Consider the following 24,783-nt stretch of genomic DNA (forward strand, 5'->3'; position numbering starts at 1 on the left):
TCTCTGGCCCTGAAACTCAACAAAAAAGCTCCTGTTTTGTAGCAGGTTTCCTATGAGGCGGGTGAGGTGGTAGTCCTTTGTGATATTATACATTTTTCTCAGGAGCAGGCGGTGGTTCACAGTATCATAGGCTGCTGACAAGTCTATGAAGACAGCTCCTGTGATATGCTGCCTTTCAAAGTGATGAAGTCTTCAGTGCTAACAATTGTGGAAGACTGCAGGTCAGTCAAGAGCAGACTTTTGGATCTTGACTTTCATAACAGTCTGACTCTTGCAGCTTGTTCCTCTACCACATCATTTGTTGTGTGCTTATCTTCACATATTTTGATTCATCCCACTCAGAGGAGAGCTTTGGCGACTGCAAGATACTTGTATCTTGTATCAAAATTTAAATTGTATCAATATGCTTTTAATATAAGCTGCTTTGAGTCTCATCGTTGAGAGAAATAATCTGGGGGTCAGGACCCCTGGGGGGGTTGAGAGGGGGTTTCAGAGGGGTCACCAAAGACCATCAGAAAACATATATTTCGGATGGTCTTAGGAACCCCTTTGGCAAAGACGACTGAAAATATCTCCACCTGTCCTCTTACATTTTGGAAACAGACGGCAAATCCTCCCACCAAAAGCCATCCTTTGGTGTGATTGGCTGACCTCTTAGCCAAGTGGGGAGCTGTTTCTGAGACTGGCAGCATGGTGCGCATGTGCAGGTGAGGGAGAGCGTGCGAGGCTGAAGGGAGGCTCATACCAGTGAGCCCCTTGAAGGCATTGGGATTCTGTGTGGGAAGTTTGGCCCAATTCTATCGTTGGTGGGGTTCAGAATGCTCTTTGATTGTAGATGAACTATAAATCCCAGCAACTACAACTCCCAAATGTCAAGCTCTATTTCCCCCAAACTCTACCAGTTATCACATTTGAGCATATTGAGTATTGGTGCCAAGTTTGGTCCAGATCCATCATCATTTGAGTCAACAGTGCTGTCCGGATGTAGGCGAACTACAACTCCAAAACTCAAGGTCAATGCCCACCAAACCCTTCCAGTATTTTCTCTTGATCATGGGAGTTCTGTGCGCCAAGATTTCTTCAGTTCCATCGTTGGTGGAGTTCAGAATGCTCTTTGATTGTAGGTGAGCTATAAATCCCAGCAACTACAACTGCCAAATAACAAAATCAATCTTTCCCCAATCTCACCAGTATTCAAATTTGGGCGTATCGGGTATTTGTGCCAAATCTGATCCAGTGAATGAAAACACATTCTGCATACTAGATATTTACATGACGATTCATAACAGGAGCAAAATTACAGTTATGAAGTAGCAACGAAAATAATGTTATGGTTGGGGGTCACCACAACATAAGGAACTGTATTAAGGGGTCACGACATTAGTGAGGTTGAGAAACACTGTACTACTTCTACTACTACTACTCTGGCCTGAGGGTGTCATTCAGGCCTGAACATGGATGTGGGTTCCCCCACCCTGTGCTTGCGTCCCCTACTCACTGAGGTCCAGTGTATCCCTGAGAGCAGAGGCAGGCCCCTGTGGCCCCATCGCAGTTGGATCCGTTCTCGCAGCGGCAAACAAGAAGGCAGCTGGGGCCATAGGTGCCCTGGGCACAGGGTTCTTGGCAAAAGGAGCCCTTGTATCCTGGTGGACAGGAGCAGGTCCCAGTCAGAGGGTCACAGCTGCCCCCGTTCAGACATGTACAGGAATTCTCACAGTGGGGGCCCCATAAGAGGTTGCTGCATTCTGGAAGAAAGGAAGGAAAGAAGAGCCTCTGAAATGGAGAACACATAGGAAGCTTCTGCTGGGCAGGTGAACATCAAAACTACAATATAATGGTCTAGTACAATATAGTAATATATAATACTGATATTGTCCTATGCTAATCTATCTATATCAGTGATTCTCAACCTTCCTAATGCCGTGACCCCTTAATTCAGTTCCTCAGGTTGTGGTGACCCCCCAAACATAACATTATTTTTGTTGTCATTTCACAACTGTGATTTTGCTACTGTCATGAATTGTAATGTAAATATCTGATATGCAGGTTATATTTTCATTCACAGGACCAAATTTGGCACAAATACTCAATATGCCCAAATTTGAATACTGGTGGAGATGGGGAGGGGATTGATTTTTGTCATTTGGGAGTTGTAGTTGCTGGGATTTATAGTTCACCTACAATCAAAGAGCATTCTGAACTCTACCAATGAAGAAATTGAACCAAACCTGGCATGCACAATGCCCACAACCAAAATACAGGAATTGATTGATGAGCACTGACCTTGAGTTTTGGAGTTGTAGTTCACCTACATCCAGAGAGCAGTATGGACTCAAACAATGACAGATCTGGACCAAACTTGGCACGAGTACTCAATATGGCCAAATGTGAACACTGATCGAATTTGGGGAATATAGACCTTAACATTTGGGACTTGTAGTTGCTGGGATTTATAGTTCACCTAAAATCAAAGAGCTTTCTGAACCCCACCAAGGATAGAATTGGCTCAAACTTCCCACACAGAATCCCCATGACCAACAGAAAATACTCTGTTTTCTGATAGTCTTTGGTGACCCCCTTTGACACCCCCTCACGACCCCCTCAGGGGTCCCGACCCCCAGGTTGAGAAACACTGATCTATATATATATATAAATGCTCTGTGCATAATGAATACCTTAAAAACAAAAGAACCAATGAACGAAATCACACCAAATTTGGCAACAAAACGTCTCACAACACAAGGAGTGACCATCACTCAAAAAATTATGATTTTTTCATAATCCCAAACTCAAGGTCAATGCCCACCAAATCCTTCCAGTATTTTCTGTTGGCCATGGGAGTTCTGTGTGCCAAGTTTGGTTCAATTCCATCCTTGGTGGAGTTCAGAATGCTCTTTGATTGCAGGTGTACTATACATCCCAGCAAATACAACTACCAAATGTCAAGGTCTATTTTCCCCCAAACTACACCAGTGTTCACATTTGGGCATAATAAGTATTTGGGCCATGTTTGGACCAGACCAATCATTGTATTGCTGAAGGCTTTCATGGCCGGAATCACTGGGTTGTTGTAGGTTTTTTCGGGCTATATGGCCATGGTCTAGAGGCATTCTCTCCTGATGTTTTGCCTGTCCAGAGGACCTCACAACCTCTGAGGATACTTGCCATAGATGCAGGCAAAATGTCAGGAGAGATTGCTTCTAGACCATGGCCATATAGCCCGAAAAACCTACAACAACCCAGATTAATCATTGTTTGAGTCCACAGTACTCTCTGGATGTAGGTGAACTACAATTCAAAAACTCAAGGTCAATGCCCACCAAACGTTTCCAGTATTTTCTGTCGGTAGGCTCTGTGTGCCAAGTTTGATTCATTTCCATCATTGGTGGAGTTCAGAATGCTCTTTGATTGTGGGTGGACTTATCAATCCCAGCAACTACAACTCCCAAAATCAATTCGTCTGAACCCCACCAGTATTCAGATTTGGTCGTATTGGGTATTTGTGCCAGATTTGGTCCAGTGAATGAAAATACACCCTGCACAGGCATGTAGCCGGGGGGGGGGGGGGGCTTGAGGGGCTTCAGCCCCCCCCCCCCCGAAATTCTCATGGTGGTTCGCGAAAAGGCCTTACTGGTGCATTATTTAAACTGTTATGTTTATTCATATCATGATCTGATCACCATACTCAATATATCCCATATGCATGGGGCTATTGGGGTAATGATACAAAAGGTTTGCTAGGCTAGACCCTCTTTCACTCAGACTCAGCCCCCTCCCCCCCCCCCCCCGAAACGAAATCCTGGCTACGGGTTTGACCCTGCATATCAGATATTTACATTACCCTTCATAACAGTAGTAAAATCACAGTTGTGAAGTAGCAACAAAAAGTAATGTTCTGTTTGGGGGTCACCACAACATGAGGAACTGTATTAAGGGGTCGCGGCATGAGGAAGGTTGAGAACCACTGCATTAGAGGGAAAAATCTCAGGGATTTCAGGGCATTCCCCAACTTAGGGAAGTCTGACTTGGCCACGGTGGTACATGCTTTGGTCACATCCCGCCTCGACTACTGCAACGCTCTCTACGTGGGGCTGCCCTTGAAGACGGCCCGGAAGCTTCAGCTAGTCCAGCGCGCGGCAGCCATGTTGTTAACCGGAGCGGGACGCAGGGAGCACACAACGCCCTTGCTGTCCCAGCTCCACTGGCTGCCGATTTGCTACCGGGCCCAATTTAAGGTGCTGGTGTTATCCTACAAAGCCCTAAACGGTTCCGGCCCAAAATACCTTGCGAACCGCATCTCGGCCTACGAGCCCACGAGGACCTTGAGATCATCTGGGGAGGCCCTTCTCTCGGTCCCGCCTGCCTCACAGGCACGCCTGGCGGGGACGAGAGAGCGGGCCTTCTCGGTGGTGGCCCCCCGGCTATGGAACTCCCTCCCTGCTGAAATCAGACAGGCGCCTTCCCTCATGGCCTTCTGCAAGGGCCTGAAAACCTGGCTCTTCGAAAAGGCCTTCAACTAAGTGCTATGTGTTTTTTTGGAATGACCACCGGAATGGACTATGACTATGAGATTGATTATGACCCCAAACTAGACGAAGCGGATTTTTAGATGTTGTGTTATGGTCTTGATTCATTGTAAACTGTTGTCTTTTCTATGTTCTGTACACCGCCACGAGTCGCTCTCGGGCTGAGAGTGGCGGTTAACAAGTGCAAATAATAAATAAATAATAATAAATAATAGCCAGGAAGGGCCTGGCTCCTCTCCATGTCCTAAGAGCAAACTACCCTTCCGTCACCCCGTCTCCTCGTTCTCCTTTACGCAGACGTCATCCCCTATTCCTTGCCCCATCCAGAGTGTTTATTTCCCAGGCACTGACCTGCCATAAACCCTAGGCCCAGAGGGATGTTCCCTCTGCGTGGGAACCCGCTGCCTCTACCAAGACCCTCAGAGGAGGAGGGGTTGGCGTCGTCTTCGGGCAGCCCACAATGTGGCAAAACATGTGGAATGTGTATGTGTCGGAGAAAGAGGGAGAGAACACACACATACCAAACGGGAAGGAACTCTTTCCCAATCCATGGTTGAAGCTTTCATGTGCTACCAATCAAGGAATGGAAGATGGGGTTTTAGTTTATTTACAACTAGCTGTACCCGCCACGCATTGCTGTGGCCAACCTTCCCTCCCTCTTTTTCTCCTCCCTTCCCTCTTTCTTTCCTTTCCTCTTTTTCTTTCCCTATCTCTCATCTTTCTTCCATCTCTACCTAGAATCATAGAATCATAGAATCCTAGAGTTGGGCGAGACCTCATGGGCCATCCAGTCCAACCCCATTCTGCCAAGAAGCAGGAATATTGCATTCAAATCACCCCTGACAGATAGCCGTCCAGCCTCTGCTTAAAAGCTTCCAAAGAAGGAGCCTCCACCACACTCCGGGGCAGAGAGTTCCACTGCTGAACGGCTCTCGCAGTCAGGAAGTTCTTCCTCATGTTCAGATGGAATCTCCTCTCTTGTAGTTTGAAGCCATTGTTCCGCGTCCTAGTCTCCAAGGAAGCAGAAAACAAGCTTGCTCCCTCCTCCCTGTGGCTTCCTCTCACATATTTATACATGGCTATCACCTGTTTCTTTCCTCCCTTTCTTTGCTCTTTGGTTACATCCTTCCTTCCTTCCTTCCTTCCTTCCTTCCTTCCTTCCTTCTTTATTTTTCGTTCCTTCTCTCCTTCCTCCCCTCTCTTTTTCCTTTCACTTTTTTATTTCCTTCTCTCCTTCCTTGCTTCTCTATCTTTCTTTCTTTCCTTCTTTCCCTCCCTCCTTCTCTCCTTCCTTCCTTCCTTCCCTCTTTCCCTCCTTCTCTCGTTACTTCTTGACTGTCCCCTCCATTTAATGTTGTATTTATATCTTTCACAGAATGAAGGAAAGGAAGGAAGGAAGGAAAAAGGAAGGGAGGGAGGGAAAGAAGGAAAAGAAAGAAGGAGGGACAGAAGGGAGGGAGGGAGGAGAAGGAAGGAGGAAGGAAGGAGGGAAAGAAAGGAGGGGGATGATGAAAGGAGGGAGGGAAGGAAATGAAGGGGAAGGAAATGAAGAAAGGGAAAGAAGGAGGAAAGGGAGGGAGGGAGGAAAAGAAGGAAAGGAAGAAGGAAGGAGGGACAGGAAAGAAGGGAAGGAGGGAAAGAAGGAAAGGAAGGAGAAGGAAGGAAAGGAAAGAAAGGAAGGAAGGAAAGGGAGGAAAGAAGGGAACGGAGGGAGAGTAGGAAGGTCCTTCATTCAAGCACGTGGACTTTCCTCACCTCCTCCTCCTCCTCCTCCTCCTCCTCCTCCTCCTCCTCCTCCTCCTCTCCTTCTTCCTTGCGTGGAGCACTCCGTTGCTGCTGCTGGCACTTTCCAACAGGGAAAGGAGGAGGAGACTGCTCTCCTGACATAGGAGGGGAAGAGAAGGGGCTCCATGCGGCAAGCCTCCACCTCCACTCCACTCGCTTGTGTGTGTGGCCATTCACGTGCTGTTTCCCTGCGAGGAGGAGGAGGGGGCGTGGCCATGGGTCTTGGTAAACATGCAGTTTCCTCTTTGTGGACATGCAGTTTAGAAGTCCTTTCTGCTTTTTGTTTTCGTTGTTTTGTTTTTTTTAGTGGAGAACGTACATTGGGTTGTTAGGGACATAGTGTCCAAATTTGGTGTCAGTTGCCCCAGTGGTTTCTGAGTTCTGTCAATAGCACAAACGAACATTACATTTTTGTCGAAGGCTTTCATGGCTGGAATCACTCAGTTCTTGTGGGTTTTTTCGGGCTATGTGGCCATGTTCTAGAGGCATTTCTCCTGACGTTTCGCCTGCATCTATGGCAAGCATCCTCAGAGGACCTCTCCTCTGAGGATGCTTGCCATAGATGCAGGCGAAACGTCAGGAGAAATGCCTCTAGAACATGGCCATATAGCCTGAAAAAACCCACAAGAACTGAGGATTACATTTTTATTTACATAGATGGGTTCCACAGCCCCACACTGAGGTCTGCAACAACCACAAACAAATGACAAATTGTAAACCATGATGTGCAAACAGGGGCCCACATGCTCCCTTCCATCTTGGAAACCGAGCTGCTATCCAGGTTTGGAGTAGAGAGGCTTGATGGAGACTTACCACTGGAGCAGTCTGTGCCTCTCCATCCCTGCTCGCACTGGCATTGATCTGGCGCTACACACCTCCCGTGGACACACTCCTGGGCACATCGAGCTGGAAGAGAGAAGGAGGGAAGAAGGGACGTTGGAGTCACTCCAAAGCACTCCCAGCTCCAGGGAGGGAGCAGCGAGTAAAGATTATTTCCTTGGAAGAGAGCAAAATGGCCCTGGGGAGTTTACAGCTGGTCTGGAACTTGACTGAATGAGCTCCCTCACAAAGCAGGTCAAAGAAGGAGAAGGTCTTGGATTAGCTTCTCCCATTTCCACTGGCATTATGGTCTATTACAGTGGTTCCCAACCTGTGGATCCCCAGATGTTTTGGCCTCCAAATCTCAGAAATCATTGTTCAGTCACTTCCAACACTGCATGACTGTGGTCAACCTCGGTTCCTTCAAAGTCGAGCTAGTCACTTCAAGGATGCCATCCATCCACCTTGCCCTTGGTTGGCCCCTCTTCCTTTTTCCTTCCATTTCCGCCAGGATCATTGTCTTCTCCAAGGTCTCCTGTCCTCTCATGATGTGGCCAAAGTACTTCATCTTTGCCTTAATATCCTTCCCTCCAATGAGCAGTCGGGCTTTATTTCCTGGAGGATGGACTGGTTGGATCTTCTTGCAGTCCAAGGCACTCTCAGGATTTTCCTCCAGCACCACAGTTCAAAAGCATCTATCTTTCTTCACTCAGCCTTCCTTATGGTCCAGCTCTTGCATCCACAGGCTACGACAAGGAATACCATTGTGGAATCAGGTGTCAAACAGGGATGTGTTATTGCTCCAACCTTTTCCATCTTCATTGCTATGATACTTCACTAGGTTCTTGTGGGTTTTTTCGGGCTATATGGCCATGTTCTAGAGGTATTTTTCCTGACGTTTCGCCTGCATCTATGGCAAGCATCCTCAGAGGTAGTGAGGTAGGGAGGAGGGAGCAAGCTTGTTTTCTGCTTCCTTGGAGACTAGGACGCGGAACAATGGCTTCAAACTACAAGAGAGGAGATTCCATCTGAACATTAGGAAGAACTTCCTGACTGTGAGAGCCGTTCAGCAGTGGAACTCTCTGCCCCGGAGTGTGGTGGAGGCTCCTTCTTTGGAAGCTTTTAAGCAGAGGCTGGATGGCCATTTGTCAGGGGTGATTTGAATGCAATATTCCTGCTTCTTGGCAGAATGGGGTTGGACTGGATGGCCCATGAGGTCTCTTCCAACTCTTTGATTCTATGATTCTATGATTCTATGATTCATCTTGTTGATAGGAATCTTTCCACCGGAGTGGAAATCATCTATTGGACTAACGGCATTTAACCTCAGCAGACTGAAAGCCAAAACCAAGGTTACAACAACATCTGTTATAGAACTCTAGTATGCTGATGACAACATCATCTGTGCGCATTCAGAAGAAGACCTACAAGCCATTCGAAACACCTTCACAGAAGCATATGAGAAGCTTGGCTTGTCATTGAACATCGAGAAAACCCAAGTGCTCTTCCAGCAGTCACCAGCCAATCCCTCTCCAATGCCAGAGATACAGCTTAATGGTGTAACATTAGAAAATGTGGACCATTTCCGCTCCCTTGGCAGCCACCCCTTCACAAAAGTCAACATTGACATGGAAATACAACACCGCTTGAGCTCTGCGAGTGCAGCATTTTTCCGAATGAAGCAGAGAGTGTTTGAGGGCCAGGACATCCGTAGGGATACCAAGGTGCTTGTTTATAAGGCTATTGTCCTCCTAACCCTGCTTTACGCCTGCGAGACGTGGACTGTCTACAGATGTCACATGCAACTCCCAGAACGATTGCCACCGAAAAATCCCACAAATCTCTTGGGAAGACAGGCGGACAAATGTCAGCATGCTGGAAGAAGCAAAGATCACCAGCATTGAAGCGATGGTCCTCCGCCATCAACTCCACTGGACTGGCCATGTTGTCCGGATGCCCGACCACCGTCTCCCAAAGCAGTTGCTCTACTCCGAACTCAAGAACGGAAAACGGAATATTGGTGGGCATGAAAAGAGATGTAAAGATGGGCTCAAAGCCAACCTTTAAAACTCTGGCATAGACACTGAGAACTGGGAAGCCCTGGCCCTTGAGCGCTCCAGCTGGAGGTCAGCTGTGACCAGCAGTGCTGTAGAATTTGAATAGGCACGAATGGAGAGCGAAAGAGAAAAACATGCCAGGGGAAGGCGCGTCAAGCTAACCCCGACTGGGATTGCCTTCCACCTGGAAACTAATGTCCTCACTGTGGGAGAAGATGCACGTCAAGAATAGGGATCCACAGTCACCTATGGACACTGATCCTGGAAGACTATCCTACTTGGACAATGAGGGATCGCCTAAGGAAGGACCATTGCTTTAACTATGCAGATCTCCATTGCCAGTATGATGTCTCTACTTTTCACTATTTCATTAAGATTGGTATGGAGAAATCCTAACCATTGGTAAACTGGCTGGGATAACTGGGAGTTGTAGGCCAAAACACCTGGGGATCCACAGGTTGAGAACCACTGGTCTACTAGATCTAGTAGGCTATTCTCCGCTTCTCCTAGTTCCGCAAACCACATAAGCCATCTTTCTCCCTTGTCGGAAGGGTCAATGCCCTCCTTTAAAATGGGGGACTTACGGACACAGAGGTCGTTGCTCTCATAGTATCCCTGGCAGCAGCGATAGCGTCTCCTGTAGTCTATCTTCACACTTTGACGGTAAGCAGTCTTATAGAGGACTCTGTGAAAGAGCAAAGGGAAAAGTGACAGATGCCAGGAAAAATGCCAGGCCAAAGAGGTCCACAGAGGAGGAGCTGGATGCGGGGCAGAAACTAATAGAATCAGAATAATAGAATCACTATTATGGCGCAGTGGATTAAACCACTGAGCTGCTGAACTAGATCTTTAAAGGTTGCAGGTTCGAATTTGGGGAGTGAGGTGAGCTCCTAATGCTAGCCCCAGCTTCTGCCAACTTAGCAGTTCGAAAACATGCAAATGTGTGTAGATCAATAGGTATTGCTCCGGATGGTAATGGCACTCCATGCAGTCATGCCGGCCACATGACTCAGGAGGTGCCCCCCGAACACCACTAGGACCACCTTGACTGGCTTGTGCCAGAGTCTTTGCAGTTCGATCTTTAAATCCACATATTGTGCTAGTTTTTCTAGTTGCTTCTTGTCAATTCTACTGTCACGTTCTGTTATTATTACTATTATTGTTATTATTATTATTATTATTATTATTATTATTTACAATATGTCACAGTAAACGAGATATATGTGCTGGATTTCGTATCACAAAATCACAAGTCGAACACTTCCCCAAAGTCTAGGACTGTGTGTGTTCTGGTACAGCAGCACCAGGAGCTCCAGCTTATCTTGCTATTTGTTGATTGCTGCATGTATTTTGAAGTTCTATGCCTTTGCAGTTAGGTCAATTGGTCAATTGCTTGTCAATTATCCTTAGGTTCCCTAGTCCCACCCCCTTTTTGGGCTTTGGAAGGAAGTGAGCCATTTTGTTACTTAGTCTCAGCCAGGTTAGCCAATGTATAGGATGTGTTTAACTTCTCCTGTACAAAGGCTTCAACCTTTAAGGGTCACAGAAATTCTAACAGAATCTCCAGGAAAAGAATTTCCAGGGGAGAACAGCTTTAAGACTCTCCTAAGAACTCTAGGGAAGCCTTCCTACAGCTTTGGGAGTTTCCGAGAATACAGCCTTAAAGTCTAAAGAACTCCAGCTGGAGAACATCCATTGCCTTGCTGGTAGGTCCACTCAGCGCTCAAGAAGCAGTTCGACCTGGTAGCGGAACCCACACCAGTGAGGGTTGGATTTTAGTCAGCCTTGGGAGAAGTTAAAAAAGGGGAATTTTCCTTTAAAGAAATGTTATTGAAGATAGTGCCTGTCCCCTGTGGACAAGATTGAGAGAACTAATACTTTATCAAGAAAGCCTTGCAGTTCCTGTTTAATTTCATTAATAAAAGACTTTGTTATACTTCTTAAGCCATCTGAAGATTGTTTGTAGAGGAAACCTCTGAGAACTTTTCCTTAGGCCCCTGGCTTCCTGCTGGGTAAAGGTTTGTTGTTGTTGTTCATTCGTTCAGTCGTCTCCGACTCTTCATGACCTCATGGACCAGCCTACGCCAGAGCTCCCTGTCGGCCGTTACCACACCCAGCTCCCTCAAGGTCAGTCCAGTCACTTCAAGGATGCCATCCATCCATCTTGCCCTTGGTCGGCCACTCTTCCTTTTGCCTTCCACTTTCCCCAGCATAATTGTCTTCTCTAGGCTTTCCTGTCTCCTCATGATGTGGCCAAAGTACTTCAACTTTGTCTCTAGTATCTTTCCCTCCAGTGAGCAGTCGGGCTTTATTTCCTGGAGGATGGACTGGTTGGATCTTCTCGCAGTCCAAGGCACTCTCAGCACTTTCCTCCAACACCACAGCTCAAAAGCATCTCTCTTCCTTCGCTCAGCCTTCCCGAAGGTCCACCTCTCACATCCGTAGGTGACTACAGGGAATACCATGGCTTTGACTAGGCAATGGATCTTTGTTGCCAGGTTACAAATCCTATTTTTAAAGTCAACTAACTACAGGCCCCGCGGCGACAGAACAGTGTGATGTATTTTCGAATGATGCGTGCATATCCAAGTCAGGTGGACTTTTGCAGCTGACAGATCGTAATTTTGTCGATGTTTATTGTTTCCAAATGCCGTCTGAGATCTTTTGGCATGGCACCCACTGTACCCATGACAACTGGGACCACCTGGACTGGTTTATACCAGTGCCTTTTGAAGTCTTGATAGCAGCTGAGTTTTTCCTGTTCGATTTTGAGGTGTTGATAATGGCTGAGTTTTTCCTGTGGTTTTTCCTCAATGCGATTGTCACCCAGTATGGAGACATCAATAATCCAGACTTTTTTCTTTTCCGCAATCGTGATGTCCGGTGTATTGTGTTCCAAAACTTTGTCGGTCTGGATTCGAAAGTCCCACAGTATTTTTGCATGTTCATTTTCCATGACCTTTGCGGATTTATGATCCCACCAATTCTTTGCTGCTGGCAGGTGGTACTTGTGACATAAGTTCCAGTGAATCATCTGAGCCACAGAGTTGTGTCTTTGTTTGCAGTCCATTTGTGCAATTTTCTTGCAACAGCTGAGGAGATCGTCCATGGTTTCATCCGCTTCCTTGCACAGCCTACATTTTGGGTCATCCGCTGATTTTTCAATCCTGGCCTTAATGGCATTGGTTCTGCTGGCTTGCTCCTGGGCTGCAAGAACCAGGCCTTCTTCTGTCTCCTTCTTCAGGGTTCCATTCATGAGCCATCACCAGGTCTTCTCCTTGTCAACCTTTCCTTCAATCTTCTCAAGGAACTGCTCATGCAAGGCTTTGTTGTGGCAGCTGTCAGCTCTGGTTTGGAGTGCAGTTTTCTTGTACTGACTCTTTGTCTGCTGTGCTTTGAGAAGTTTCCGATTATTGACTTCCATTAAAGCAGGTTCTTGGCTTTCTTTGACATATTCTGCCAGGGCATTGTGTTTTTCTTCTTCGACAGTTTGTTTGACTTGTAAAAGTCCTCTGCCACCAGACTTTCTTCTTCTTCTTCTTCTTCTTCTTCTTCTTCTTCTTCTTCTTCTTCTTCTATTTATTATTATTATTATTATTATTATTATTGCCAGCGAGAGGAGGAATATCTTCCAAACGTATTTCTATACATGTGCCGTCGCACCTGAGGGCTATAGCTCTTAGTGAAAGAGGCATGGATGTGAGATCTTTCTCCCAGGGGATTGCTTCTTGCTCTTGCCCTCCTTTAGGAAACTGGAACTCTCAAAGACCCAAACACTGTAGATAACTCAAAATAAGATTTATTGTTCACAAAGAGTTATCTCTTTAAGGCAACCAGTTGGAAGTTTCAAAGGGGTGAAGGAAAAAATACATCATAGTCTCTGTTTGTCTTGGGACCAAAGAGTTTGCAGCTGAGAAGCTTTGCCAAGTTTCCTCTTTCCTCAATGGCTGTGAATATCGGAATAATCACAACCCCAATTCCAGTGGCCTATATCTGAAGGAACAAGGCCTTCCTCTGGTGCCAAAAGAACTGGTTTGAAGGCACTTGAGACTTCCCAACATCGTTCAGGTTGATCTGAACATGAAGCATAGGCCTCATGGGTAAGAACCTCAGAATTGGTACTGAGAGGTAACTTAATCAGGAGCTTTTAGAGCCAAGTCTCTTACTCACGTCCATCTGGTAGAAAATCTGATGGTGGAATGAAAAAGGGAAGCACTCCCCTCCGCCAGGAAGAGGTGGAGCCAAACAATTGAGCTGAGAAAGCAATTCAACTGGTGCAAACAACATTGATTGACAGCTATAAATAACCAATCAATCCAACTATACATAGGCAGGGTAAAAAGGCAAGATTAAGCATGATACAACAGTTTAAATCTTGCAACTACATATAGGTGGCGCCACTCGCGCTGTCACAGTACAGGTCCCCATGCACTGGAAAAGGGAAAACGCTACGGCATATCACAAAACCTAAATAGGAGATATTTTGGGAAGTGGGGAGGACAATAGGAGCCTGAAACCCTTACTTGTGTCGGGTGCAGGTCTTCTCCGCGAAGGGCCACGTCCGCTCACAAGGCTCTGTGGAAACCTGGGCAATGGGCTGCACGTAGGACTCCTTTGAGGGTGCTGTGAAACTGGGTTGGAAAGAAGCGTTCAAATCCTTTAGAATAAGTCTGCAATGTTAGTTGGGGGGGGGGGCAAGGGGGTTGGCCTTTAAACTCAGGAAGATGTCAAACAAAAGTAAGCACCAACAGGGATTCAGACAACACCCTTCTCAATCCATAAACGTGGAAACAATCAAAACAAGCCGCCACCACCCAGCTAATTCTCTCCATGGAAGGAGACCAAATGTGAACAGCTAAAAGTAAAGCCAAACTAAAGAGGAGTGCGGATTAAAAAAGAATAATAAATGGAATGAAAGGAGGGAGGGAAGAACACAAGATCAAAAGCATCCCCAACGTTATTATTTTTTTTAATTTTCTTTGTATTGTTTTTGTTCTCCTCGCCCTGCTCCTTAACCAAAAAAAAGCTGGTTTCTCCTTATTATTTATTTATTTACGAGATTTATATGCCACCCTCCTCGGAGCAGCTTACAAGATATATAGACATAAAATAAAATATATTATTGGTATAGTACAGTATCAGTATTATATATTACTATACTAGCTGTCCCCTGCCATGCGTTGCTGTGGCCCACATTTATTTATTTATTTATTTATTTATTTACTTTATTTGTATACCGCTGTTCTCAGCCCTTAGGCGACTCACAGCGGTTAACAACAAGAACAGCAAAAATTCAATGCTACCAACACACGGTATAAAAGACAGTTAACATCATACATATTAAAGAAAAATATACAATTAACAACAATATACAATTAACACCAATAGCCATTTACTAGCGTCTCATCACTAAAAACATGATCCAGATCCGTTATCCATTGTTCCATTCCTATGTTCATTACATTCATTGCACTGACTATTCGAACGCCTGCTCAAACAACCAGGTTTTCACTTTTTTACGGAATACCATTAATGATGGAGCTAGTCTGATGTCCATGGGAAGGGCGTTCCACAGCCACGGGGCCACCACCGAGAAGGCCCTATCTCTCGTCCCCGCCAGCTGTGCCTGTGAGGCAGGCGGGATCGAGAGAAGGGCCTCCCCAGAAGATCTCAAAGTCCTGGTGGGTTCATAGGCAGATATGCGGTCGGATAGGTAGCTTAGGCCGGAACCGTTTAGAGCTTTAAAGGCCAACACCAGCACTTTGAATTCAGCCCGGTAGCAAATCGGTAGCCAGTGGAGTTGGCGCAACAAGGGTTTGTATGCTCCCTGCGCTCCGCTCCTGTTAGAATCATGGCTGCCAAGCGTTGGACTAACTGGAGCTTCCGAGCCGTCTTCAAAGGCAACCCCACGTAGAGAGCGTTGCAGTAGTCTAAACGGGATGTAACCAGAGCGTGGACCACCGTGGCCAAGTCAGACTTCCCAAGGGACGGGCGCAGCTGGCGCACAAGCTTTAGCTGTGCAAATGCTCGCCTGGTCACCACCGAAACCTGGGGTTCCAGGCTCAGTGATGAGTCCAGGGTCACACCCAAGCTGCGAACCTGCGTCTTCAGGGGGAGTGCGGCCCCATCCAACACAGGCTGTAACCCTATGCCCTGTTCGGCCTTGCGACTGACCAGGAGTACCTCTGTCTTGTCTGGATTCAATTTCAATTTGTTCGCCCTCATCCAGACCGTCACAGTCACATGGGGGTTCTGTGTGGGATGTTTGGCCCAAATCTATGGTTGGTGGGATTCAGAATGCTCTGTGATTGTAGGTGAACTATAAATCCCAGGAACTACAACTCCCAAATGTCAAGATTCTATTTTCCCCAAACTCTACCAGTGTTCACATTTGGGCAAATTGAGTATTCGTGTAGTTCGGTCCAGATCCATCGTTGTTTGAGTCCACAGTGATCTCTGGATGTAGGTGAACTACAACTCCAAAACCAAAGGACACCGCCCACCAAACCCAGTATTTTCTGTTGGTCATGGGAGTTCTGTGTGCCAAGATTGGTTCAATTCTGTCATTGCTGGAGTTCAGAATGCTCTTTGATTGTAGGTAAACGAACTCCCAGCAACTACAACTCCCAAGTGTCAAGGTTATTTTCCCCAAACTCCACCAGCATTCACATATTGGGCATATTGAGTATTCGTGTAGTTTGGTCCAGATCCATCGTTGTTTGAGTCCACAGTGATCTCTGGATGTAGGTGAACTACAAGTCCAAAACCAAAGGACACTGCCCACCAAACCATTCCAGTATTTTCTGTTGGTCATGGGAGAACTGTGTGCCAAGACTGGTTCAATTCAGTCATTGCTGGAGTTCAGAATGATCTTTGATTGTAGGTAAACTATAACTCCCAGCAACTACAACTCCAAAGTGTCAAGGTTATTTTCCCCAAACTCCACCAGTGTTCACATCTGGGCATACTGAGTATTTGTGCCAAGTTTGGTCCAGATCCATCATGTGTGAGAAGTTTGATGGACAGGATCAAGAGGTACGGGAGGCTCTTATACAACCACTGAGTCCACAGTGGTTTGAGTCCACAGTGATCTCTGGATGTAGGTGAACTACAAGTCCAAAACCAAAGGACACTGCCCACCAAACCATTCCAGTATTTTCTGTTGGTCATGGGAGTTCTGTGTCCCAAGATTGGTTCAATTCCATCATTGGTGGAGTTCAGAATGCTCTTTGATTGTAGGTGAACTCTAAATCCCAGCAACTACAACTCCCAAATGAGAAAATAATATTTTTTTTTGAGTGAAGGATATACATTGGGTTGTTGGGTGTCTTGTGTCCAAATTTGGTGTCAATTCGTCCAGTGGTTTATGAGTTCTGTTAATCCCACAAATGAACATTACATTTTTATTTATATAGATATTGTACTATACCATTATATTGTAATATTATTAGTAGTATTACATGTAATATAAAACATATAATTATAATATCATATTATTATTAGTATTATATTGTATTACATTATAATATTATAAATATCATTTGTATATACATATATTATATTATATTATATTATATTATATTATATTCTTAGCATAGCACAGGAGACAAGGTGGAACTTATGACCCCTCTCCCAACTGCTCACCTTTCCCAGTAGCTGCAAACATTGGGGTCACCAGGAGTGAGCAACAGACCCTGGTCCAGTTGCATCCACAACAAGAAGATAGCGTATGGGATCATCCTCCTGAGGACAGAGAGAAAAGGGCACAGATAGAGACATAGAATAAAAGAATCCTAGAGTTGGAAGAAACATTGTTGGTCATCCAGCCCAACCACATTTTGCCAGGAAGTAGGAAAATAACATTCAAAGCACCCTCGACAGATGGCCATCCAGCCTCCAAAGAAGGAGCCTCCACCACACTCCGGGGCAGAGACTTCCACCACTGAACATCTCTCTCACAGTTAGGAAGTTCTTCCTCATGTTCAAGTTGAATCTCCTTTCTTTCCTGTAATTTGGCGTTTCTCAACCAGGGGTCAGGACTCCGCTGTGGGTTGCGAGGGGGTTTCAGAGGGGTCACCAAAGACCATCAGAAAACATATATTTCTGATGGTCTTAGGAACCCCTTTGGCAGAGAAGAATGATCTCTCCACCTATAGAATCATAGAATCAAAGAGTTGGAAGAGACCTCATGGGCCATCCAGTCCAACCCCCTGCCAAGAAGCAGGAATATTGCATTCAAAGCACCCCTGACAGATGGCCATCCAGCCTCTGTTTAAAAGCTTCCAAAGAAGGAGCCTCCACCACACTTCCGGGGCAGAGAGTTCCACTGCTGAACGGCTCTCACAGTCAGGAAGTTCTTCCTCATGTTCAGGTGGAATCTCCTCTCTTGTAGTTTGAAGCCATTGTTCCGCGTCCTAGTCTCCAGGGAAGCAGAAAACAAGCTTGCTCCCTCCTCCCTGTGGCTTCCTCTCACATATTTATACATGGCTATCATATCTCCTCTCAGCCTTCTCTTCTTCAGGCTAAACATGCCCAGCTCTTTAAGCCGCTCCTCATAGGGCTTGTTCTCCAGACCCTTGATCATTTGAGTCGCCCTCCTCTGGACACATTCCAGCTTGTCAATATCTCTCTTGAATTGTGGTGCCCAGAATTGGACACAATATTCCAGGTGTGGTCTAACCAAAGCAGAACAGAGCATAGGGAGCATGACTTCCCTAGATCTAGACACTATGCTCCTATTGATGCAGGCCAAAATCCCATTGGCTTTTTTGCCGCCACATGACATTGTTGGCTCATGTTTAACTTGCTGTCCAGGAGGACTCCAAGATCTTTTTCACATGTACTGCTCTCAAGCCAGGCATTGTCCCCCATTCTGTATCTTTGCCTGTCCTTCGCTTCCTTTATGGAAACAGAGGATGAATCCTACCACCAAAGCCCTCCTCCGCTGTCATTGGCCAGCCCCTCAGCCAAGGGGAGGGCTGTTTCTGAGACTCCAAATGGGGAGGGGGGAGCAGGCATGCTCGGCGCATGGCTGTGTGGTGCACATGTGTGGCCGAGGGAGAGCATGCAAGGCTGGAGGGAGGTTCATGCCAGCGAGTCTCTTCAAGGCATGGAGGTTCTGTGTGAGAAGTTTGGCCCAATTTTATCACTGGTGGGGCTCAGAATGCTCTCTGATTGTAGGTGAACTATTAATCCCAGCAACTACAACTCCCAAATGTCAAGGTCTATTTCCCCCAAACTCCACCAGTGTTCACATTTGGGCATATTGAGGATTCATGCCAAGTTTGGTCCAGATCCATCATTGTTTGAGTCCACAGTACTCTCTGGATGTAAGTGAACTACAACTCCAAAACTCAAGGTCAATGCCCACCAAACCCTTCCAGTATTTTCTGTTGATCATGGGAGTTCTGTGTGCCAAGTTTGGTTCAAATCCATAGTTGGTGGGGTTCAGAATGCTCTTTGATTGTAGGTGAACTATACATTCCAGCAACTACAACTCCCAAAAGCCAATGTCAATTTCCCCCAAACTCCACCAGTGTTCACATTTGGGCAGATTGAGTATTTCTGGCCAAGTTTGGTCCAGATCCATCATTGTTTGAATCCACAGTGCTCTCTGGATGTAGGTGAACTACAACTCCAAAACTCAAGGTCAATGCCCACCAAACCCTTCCAGTATTTCCTGTTGGTCGTGGGAGTTCTGTGTGCCAAGTTTGGTTCAATTCCATCGTTGGTGGAGTTCAGAATGCTCTTTGATTGTAGGCAAACTATAAATCCCAGCAGCTATAACTCCCAAATGACAAAATCAACCCTCCCCCCAAATCCACCAGTATTCTAGGAAGTAAGTAAGTAAGTAAGTAAACTTTATTATTGTCAATGACCAGATCATAACAATGGGACCCACTCCTGTACATCCACATAAAATGTATATACTTCAAATTTCAACAAATTTTAAAATCTACAACTACAACTCCCAAATGTCAAGGTCTATTTTCCCCAAACTCCACCAGTCTTCACATTTGGGCACCTTGAGTATTTTTGCCAAGTTTGGTCCAGATCCATCATTGGTGGAGTCCACTGTGCTCTTTGGATGTAGGTAAACTACAATCCCTCGCTCTCTGAGTATAATGGCCTTAATCTAGGAGAACTAGAACTCCAAAACTCTAGGTCAATGCCCACCGGACCCTTCCAGTATTTTCTCTTGGTCATGGGAGTTCTGTGTGCCAAGTTTGGTTCAATTCCATCGTTGGTGGAGTTCAGAATGCTCTTTGATTGTAGGTGAAGTATTAATCCCAGCAACTACAACTCCCAAATGTCAAGGTCTGTTTTCCCCAAACTCCACCAGTCTTCACATTTGGGCACATTGAGTATTTTTTGCCAAGTTTGGTCCAGATCCATCATTGGTTGAGTCCACGGTGCTCTTTGGATGCAGGTAAACTACAATCCCTCGCTCTCCGAGTACGATGGCCTTGATATAGGAGAAAGACAACTCCAAAACTCTAGGTCAATGCCCACCGGACCCTTCCAGTATTTTCTCTTAGTCATGGGAGTTCTGTGTGCCAAGTTTGGTTCAAATCTATCGTTAGTGGAGTTCAGAATGCTCTTTGATTGTAGGTGAACTATTAATCCCAGCAACTACTACTCCTAAATGTCAAGGCCTGTTTTCCCCAAACTCCACCAGTATTCACATTTGGGCACATTGAGTATTTTTGCCAAGTTTGGTCCAGATCCATCATTGGTTGAGTCCATGGTGCTCTTTGGATGTAGGTAAACTACAGTCCCTCGCTCTCTGAGTATGATGGCCTTAATCTAGGAGAACTACAACTCCAAAACTCTAGGTCAATGCCCACCGGACCCTTCCAGTATTTTCTCTTGGTCATGGGAGTTCTGTGTGCCATGTTTGGTTCAATTCCATCATTGGTGGAGTTCAGAATGCTCTTTGATTGTAGGTGAACTATTAATCCCAGCAACTACAACTCCCAAATGTCAAGGTCTGTTTTCCCCAAACTCCACCAGTGTTCACATTTGGGCACATTGAGTATTTGTGCCAAGTTTGGTCCACATCCATCATTGGTTGAGTCCATGGTGCTCTTTGGATGTAGGTAAACTACAATCCCTCGCTCTCTGAGTATGATGGCCTTAATCTAGGAGAACGACAACTCCAAAACTCTAGGTCAATGCCCACCGGACCCTTCCAGTATTTTCTTTTGGTCATGGGAGTTCTGTGTGCCAAGTTTGATTCAAATCCATCGTTGGTGGAGTTCAGAATGCTCTTTGATTGTAGGTGAACTATAAATCCCAGCAACTACTACTCCCAAATGTCAAGGTCTGTTTTCCCCAAATTCCACATTTGGGCACATTGAGTATTTTTGCCAAGTTTGGTCCAGATCCATCATTGGTTGAGTCCAAGGTGCTCTTTGGATATAGGTAAACTACAATTCCCCGTGCTCCAAGTATGATGGCCTTGATCTAGGCGAACGACAACTCCAAAACTCTAGGTCAATGCCCACCGGATGGTTCAGTTCACATTTGGGCATATGGAATATTCGTTCCAACTTTGGTCCAGATTCGTTCCAACTTTGGTCCAGATCCATCATTGTTTGAGTCCACAGTGCTCTCTGCATGTAGGTGAACTACAACTCCCAAACTCCTAATGCCCACCAAACCCTTCTAGTGTTTTGTGTTGGTCATGGGAGTTCTGTGTGCCAAGTTTGGTTCAATTCCATCATCAGTAGAGTTCAAAATGCTCTTTGCTTGTAGGTGAGCTATAAATCCCAGCAGCTACAACTCCCATATGACAAAATCAATCCCCCTTATCTCCACCAGTATTCAAATTTGGGGATATCAGGTATTCGTGCCAAATTTGGTCCAGTGAATGAAAATAAATCCTGCATATCAGATGTTTACATTACGATTCATAACAGTAGCAAAGTTACAGTTATGAAGCAGCAACGAAAATAATGTATAGTTGGGGATCACCACAAGATGAGAGGAGAAGAAGCTGAAGCAGTCCTTGCATGTCTATACAGATGGAGGAAGGGGTCTCTGGAACAGAGGAAGGGGCACTGAATGGGTAAGCACACTTGGCCTCCTAGGCCTAGGGATTTCTAGGGCGCAGAGAGTCTTTCTGGATAGGAAAAACAGAACCGCTGCCATGTAAATTGGGTGAAGACAGAGCCTTCAGGTCACAGTCAGCTGTCAAAAGCATTCTGTATTCCCTTGGACTGATTCAGCAATAAAGGCTAAATATTGAAATGCCAAATTTGGGAAGGGCTAGGAACACGCAAATACTTTGGCTTGGGTGATAAAGCAATGCAAGGCAGACAAGCGAGAAGAGGCCAAAGGAAAAGATTATTCAAGACGCCAGAGATCCGGATTCACTCTGCAAAGTCAAGGAGGAAGACTCTTTCCTATCTAAAGGAAAGTACCCAAAGCTCTCTTCTTCCTTGGCTAAAATCATAGAATAATAGAGTTGGAAGAGACCTCATGGGCCATCCAGTCCAACCCCTTTCTGCCAAGAAGAAGGAATATTGCATACAAATCAATCCTGACAGATGGCCATCCAGCCTCTGCTTAAAAGCTTCCAAAGAAGGAGCCTCCACCACTCTCCGGGGCAGAGAGTTCCACTGCTGAACGGCTCTCACAGTCAGGAAGTTCTTCCTTATGTTCAGATGGAATCTCCTCTCTTGTAGTTTGAAGCTATTGTTACGCGTCCTAGTCTCCAAGGAAGCAGAAAACAAGCTTGCTCCATCCTCCCTGTGGCTTCCTTTCACATATTTATACATGCAGGGGCGGCTCATCCATTATGCGAAGTAAGCGGTCGCAGAACACTTTTTGCCAGGGGCGCAGAGGCACCTCTGTAAATGCCCACTTGAGGAGCGCCCCCTCAGCTCACAACAGCCCTAGCAGTCCGGAGGGAGCCTTGGCTTTCTTGCCTCGCTGTCGGGCGATCCTCTTCCCAAAGGGGGCGGGCCCTTGAGCCTCGTCTAGCCCCTCTCGTTCCTGCTCCACCTGGCCACCAGGTGCGTGGGCAGAGCCGGTGCTCAATCTTTCTCCGGGTTCGATCCCTTCCCCATGATCGGCTCCCTTTCCTGATCCCCCGGCGGTCTCCTCTCCCCAATCCGCAAGTGGGCCAAGGGGCGGAGCCGCCGCACCTAGCCCGCTTCGGGTCCAGAGGCATGTCTGAAGACCCTAGCGTGCGCACCAAAAGTCGCCTCTTCTCCTGACTTTCTCTTCAGCCATTGGGACCAAAAGAGAGAGAGAGCCCCTTTGGCTGGAGGTATCTCCTACCTCCGCTCCCTCCTTTGTTTTTGCACCTACCTTCAAGAAAGGTGGGCATCTCCACCTCTCTCTCTCTCTCTCTCTCTCTCTCTCTCTCTCTCTCTCTCTTGGTCCCAATGGCTGAGGAGAAAGTCAGGAGAAGAGGTGACTTTTGGTGCACACGCTGGGGTCTTCAGGCATGCCTCCAGACCCAAAGCGGGCCAGGCAAGGGAGCTAGTGCGGCAAGTGTAGTTACTGGGATGTATAGTTCACCTACAATCAAAGAGCATTCTGAACTCCACCAGCGATGGAATTGAACCAAATATGGCACACAGAACAACAAACAAAAAATATATATCAATGATTGGTTTGGGGGGGGGGGCGCCAAAATACTGTTTGCTTACCGTTGAAAATTACCTAGGGCCGCCTCTGTATACATGGCTATCATATCTCCTCTCAGCCTTCTCTTTTTCAGGCTAAACATGCCCAGCTCCTTAAGCCGCTCCTCATAGGGCTTGTTCTCCAGACCCTTGATCATTTGAGCCGCCCTCCTCTGGAAATTCCAGCTTGTCAATATCTTTCTTGAATTGTGGTGCCCAGAATTGGACACAATATTCCAGGTGTGGTCTAACCAAGGCGGAATAGAGCATGGGGAGCATGACTTCCCTAGATATAGACACTATGCTCCTATTGATGCAGGCCAAAATCCCATTGGCTTTTTTTGCCGCCACATCACATTGTTGGCTCATGTTTAACTTGTTGTCTATGAGGACTCCAAGATCTTTTTCACACGTACTGCTCTCAAGCCAGGCATTGTCCCCCATTCTGTATCTTTGCATTTCGTTTTTCCTGCCAAAGTGGAGTATCTTGCATTTGTCACTGTTGAACTTCATTTTGTTAGTTTTGGCTCATCTCTCCAATCTGTCAAGATCGTTTTGAATACTGCTCCTGGAGTAAATGGCATCTGCCAGACAGAATTGCTGAGAAATGGCTAGTGGCCATGGGTGACCCTTTGCTCCTTGTGCAGCCACTGAAGGAGCATCCCAGGGGCTAAGGGTTGACATGCTGAACATGCAAACTCAAAGGAACCTTCACAAAGGAGAGGCCTGTGCTGCAGGGAGCTTGGAGTATCTGGATTGACTTGCAAGAAGACATGACGTTTGGCATTCAGGCATCTACACACATACGTGAACTGAGGCGAGATTGTGGACACAATGTGTACATGCACATACAGGGTGGGGCCCTTGACCAGAAGCTCCCAGCCCCCTTCAGCCACCCCCACAGCCTCTGGAGTTTTGTTCTCTCCTGAAAAACAAGCAGCTGCCGTCCTCTCTGATGCACTTTAATTGCTCCCGCCTGTCAGTCTGTCCCCTTCCGTGGCATCTCTCCAGCCCAGAGAGAAGAGCAGGAAGCAGCCTGTGTGAAAACAGGAAGCGGACACAGCAGAGGGGACTGTCCTGTGCAAGCCCCCACGGCACATCCAAGTGTGCACAGGGCAACCAGATAACCGAGAAAAGAAGGGATCCACCCCAGTGTTTCCCCACTATGGGGACCTCAATGGGGAGTCGGGTAGGAAACTAGTTGCTCTCTTGCAACAATGTGGAATTGGTGAGGGATCAATAGGATGCTGATTGTCCAGGAAAAGAGGTTCACCAAGTCCTCACTTTCATCCTCAGGGAAGTGACCCAAACTTCACCAGAGAGGTATATGAACCCACCAGGACTCTAAGATCTTCTGGGGAGGCCCTGCTCTCGATCCCGCCTGCATCACAAGCACGGCTGGCGGGGACGAGGGACAGGGCCTTCTCTGTGGTGGCCCCTCGGCTGTGGAACGCCCTTCCCATAGACATTAGCTCCGACATTAATGGTGTTTCGGAAAAAGCTAAAAACCTGGCTGTTCGAACAGGCATTCAGATAAACGGTGCAATGAATATGATGAATATAGGAACGGAATTATAGACGACGAATTGGATCACGATTTTAGTTACGAGACGTTGTTGGGTTGTTGTTGATGTGCCATTATTGTATATTGTGCTTTCATGGTTTTAAATCGTTTTGCTATTTTGCTATGACTGTTTTGCTATGCTGTGAACCGCGTTGAGTCGCCTACGGGCTGAGAAACTGCGGTATACAAGCAAAGTAAATAAATAAATAACAAATAAAATTGACAAGCTGGAATGATATTGACAAGCTGGACTGATATTGACAAGCTGGAATGATATTGACAAGCTGGAATGTGTCCAGAGGAGAGCGACTAAAATGATAAAAGGTCTGGAGAACAAGCCCTATGAGGAGTGGCTTAAGGAGCTGGGCATGTTTAGCCTGAAGAAGAGAAGGCTG

At 46.4% G+C, this 24,783-nt stretch overlaps 1 protein-coding gene across 1 annotated transcript in view; it reads right to left on the reverse strand.

The window, feature by feature from the left end:
- PEAR1 (platelet endothelial aggregation receptor 1) overlaps nucleotides 1-24,783 on the reverse strand; it is a 76,911-nt gene that overhangs the window by 30,229 nt on the left and 21,899 nt on the right. Inside the window, exons 2-6 of the mRNA XM_060758215.2 lie at nucleotides 16,832-16,930; nucleotides 13,711-13,818; nucleotides 9,772-9,872; nucleotides 7,125-7,217; nucleotides 1,499-1,745 (exon numbers count right to left, since the gene is read on the reverse strand). Coding sequence (XP_060614198.2) covers nucleotides 1,499-1,745; nucleotides 7,125-7,217; nucleotides 9,772-9,872; nucleotides 13,711-13,818; nucleotides 16,832-16,926 — 644 coding nt within the window. The 5' untranslated portion in view covers nucleotides 16,927-16,930. The remainder of the gene's footprint in view (nucleotides 1-1,498; nucleotides 1,746-7,124; nucleotides 7,218-9,771; nucleotides 9,873-13,710; nucleotides 13,819-16,831; nucleotides 16,931-24,783) is intronic.

The sequence above is a fragment of the Anolis sagrei genome, chromosome 12, assembly GCF_037176765.1.
Source record: "Anolis sagrei isolate rAnoSag1 chromosome 12, rAnoSag1.mat, whole genome shotgun sequence".
NCBI classification, from domain to species: Eukaryota; Metazoa; Chordata; class Lepidosauria; order Squamata; family Dactyloidae; genus Anolis; species Anolis sagrei.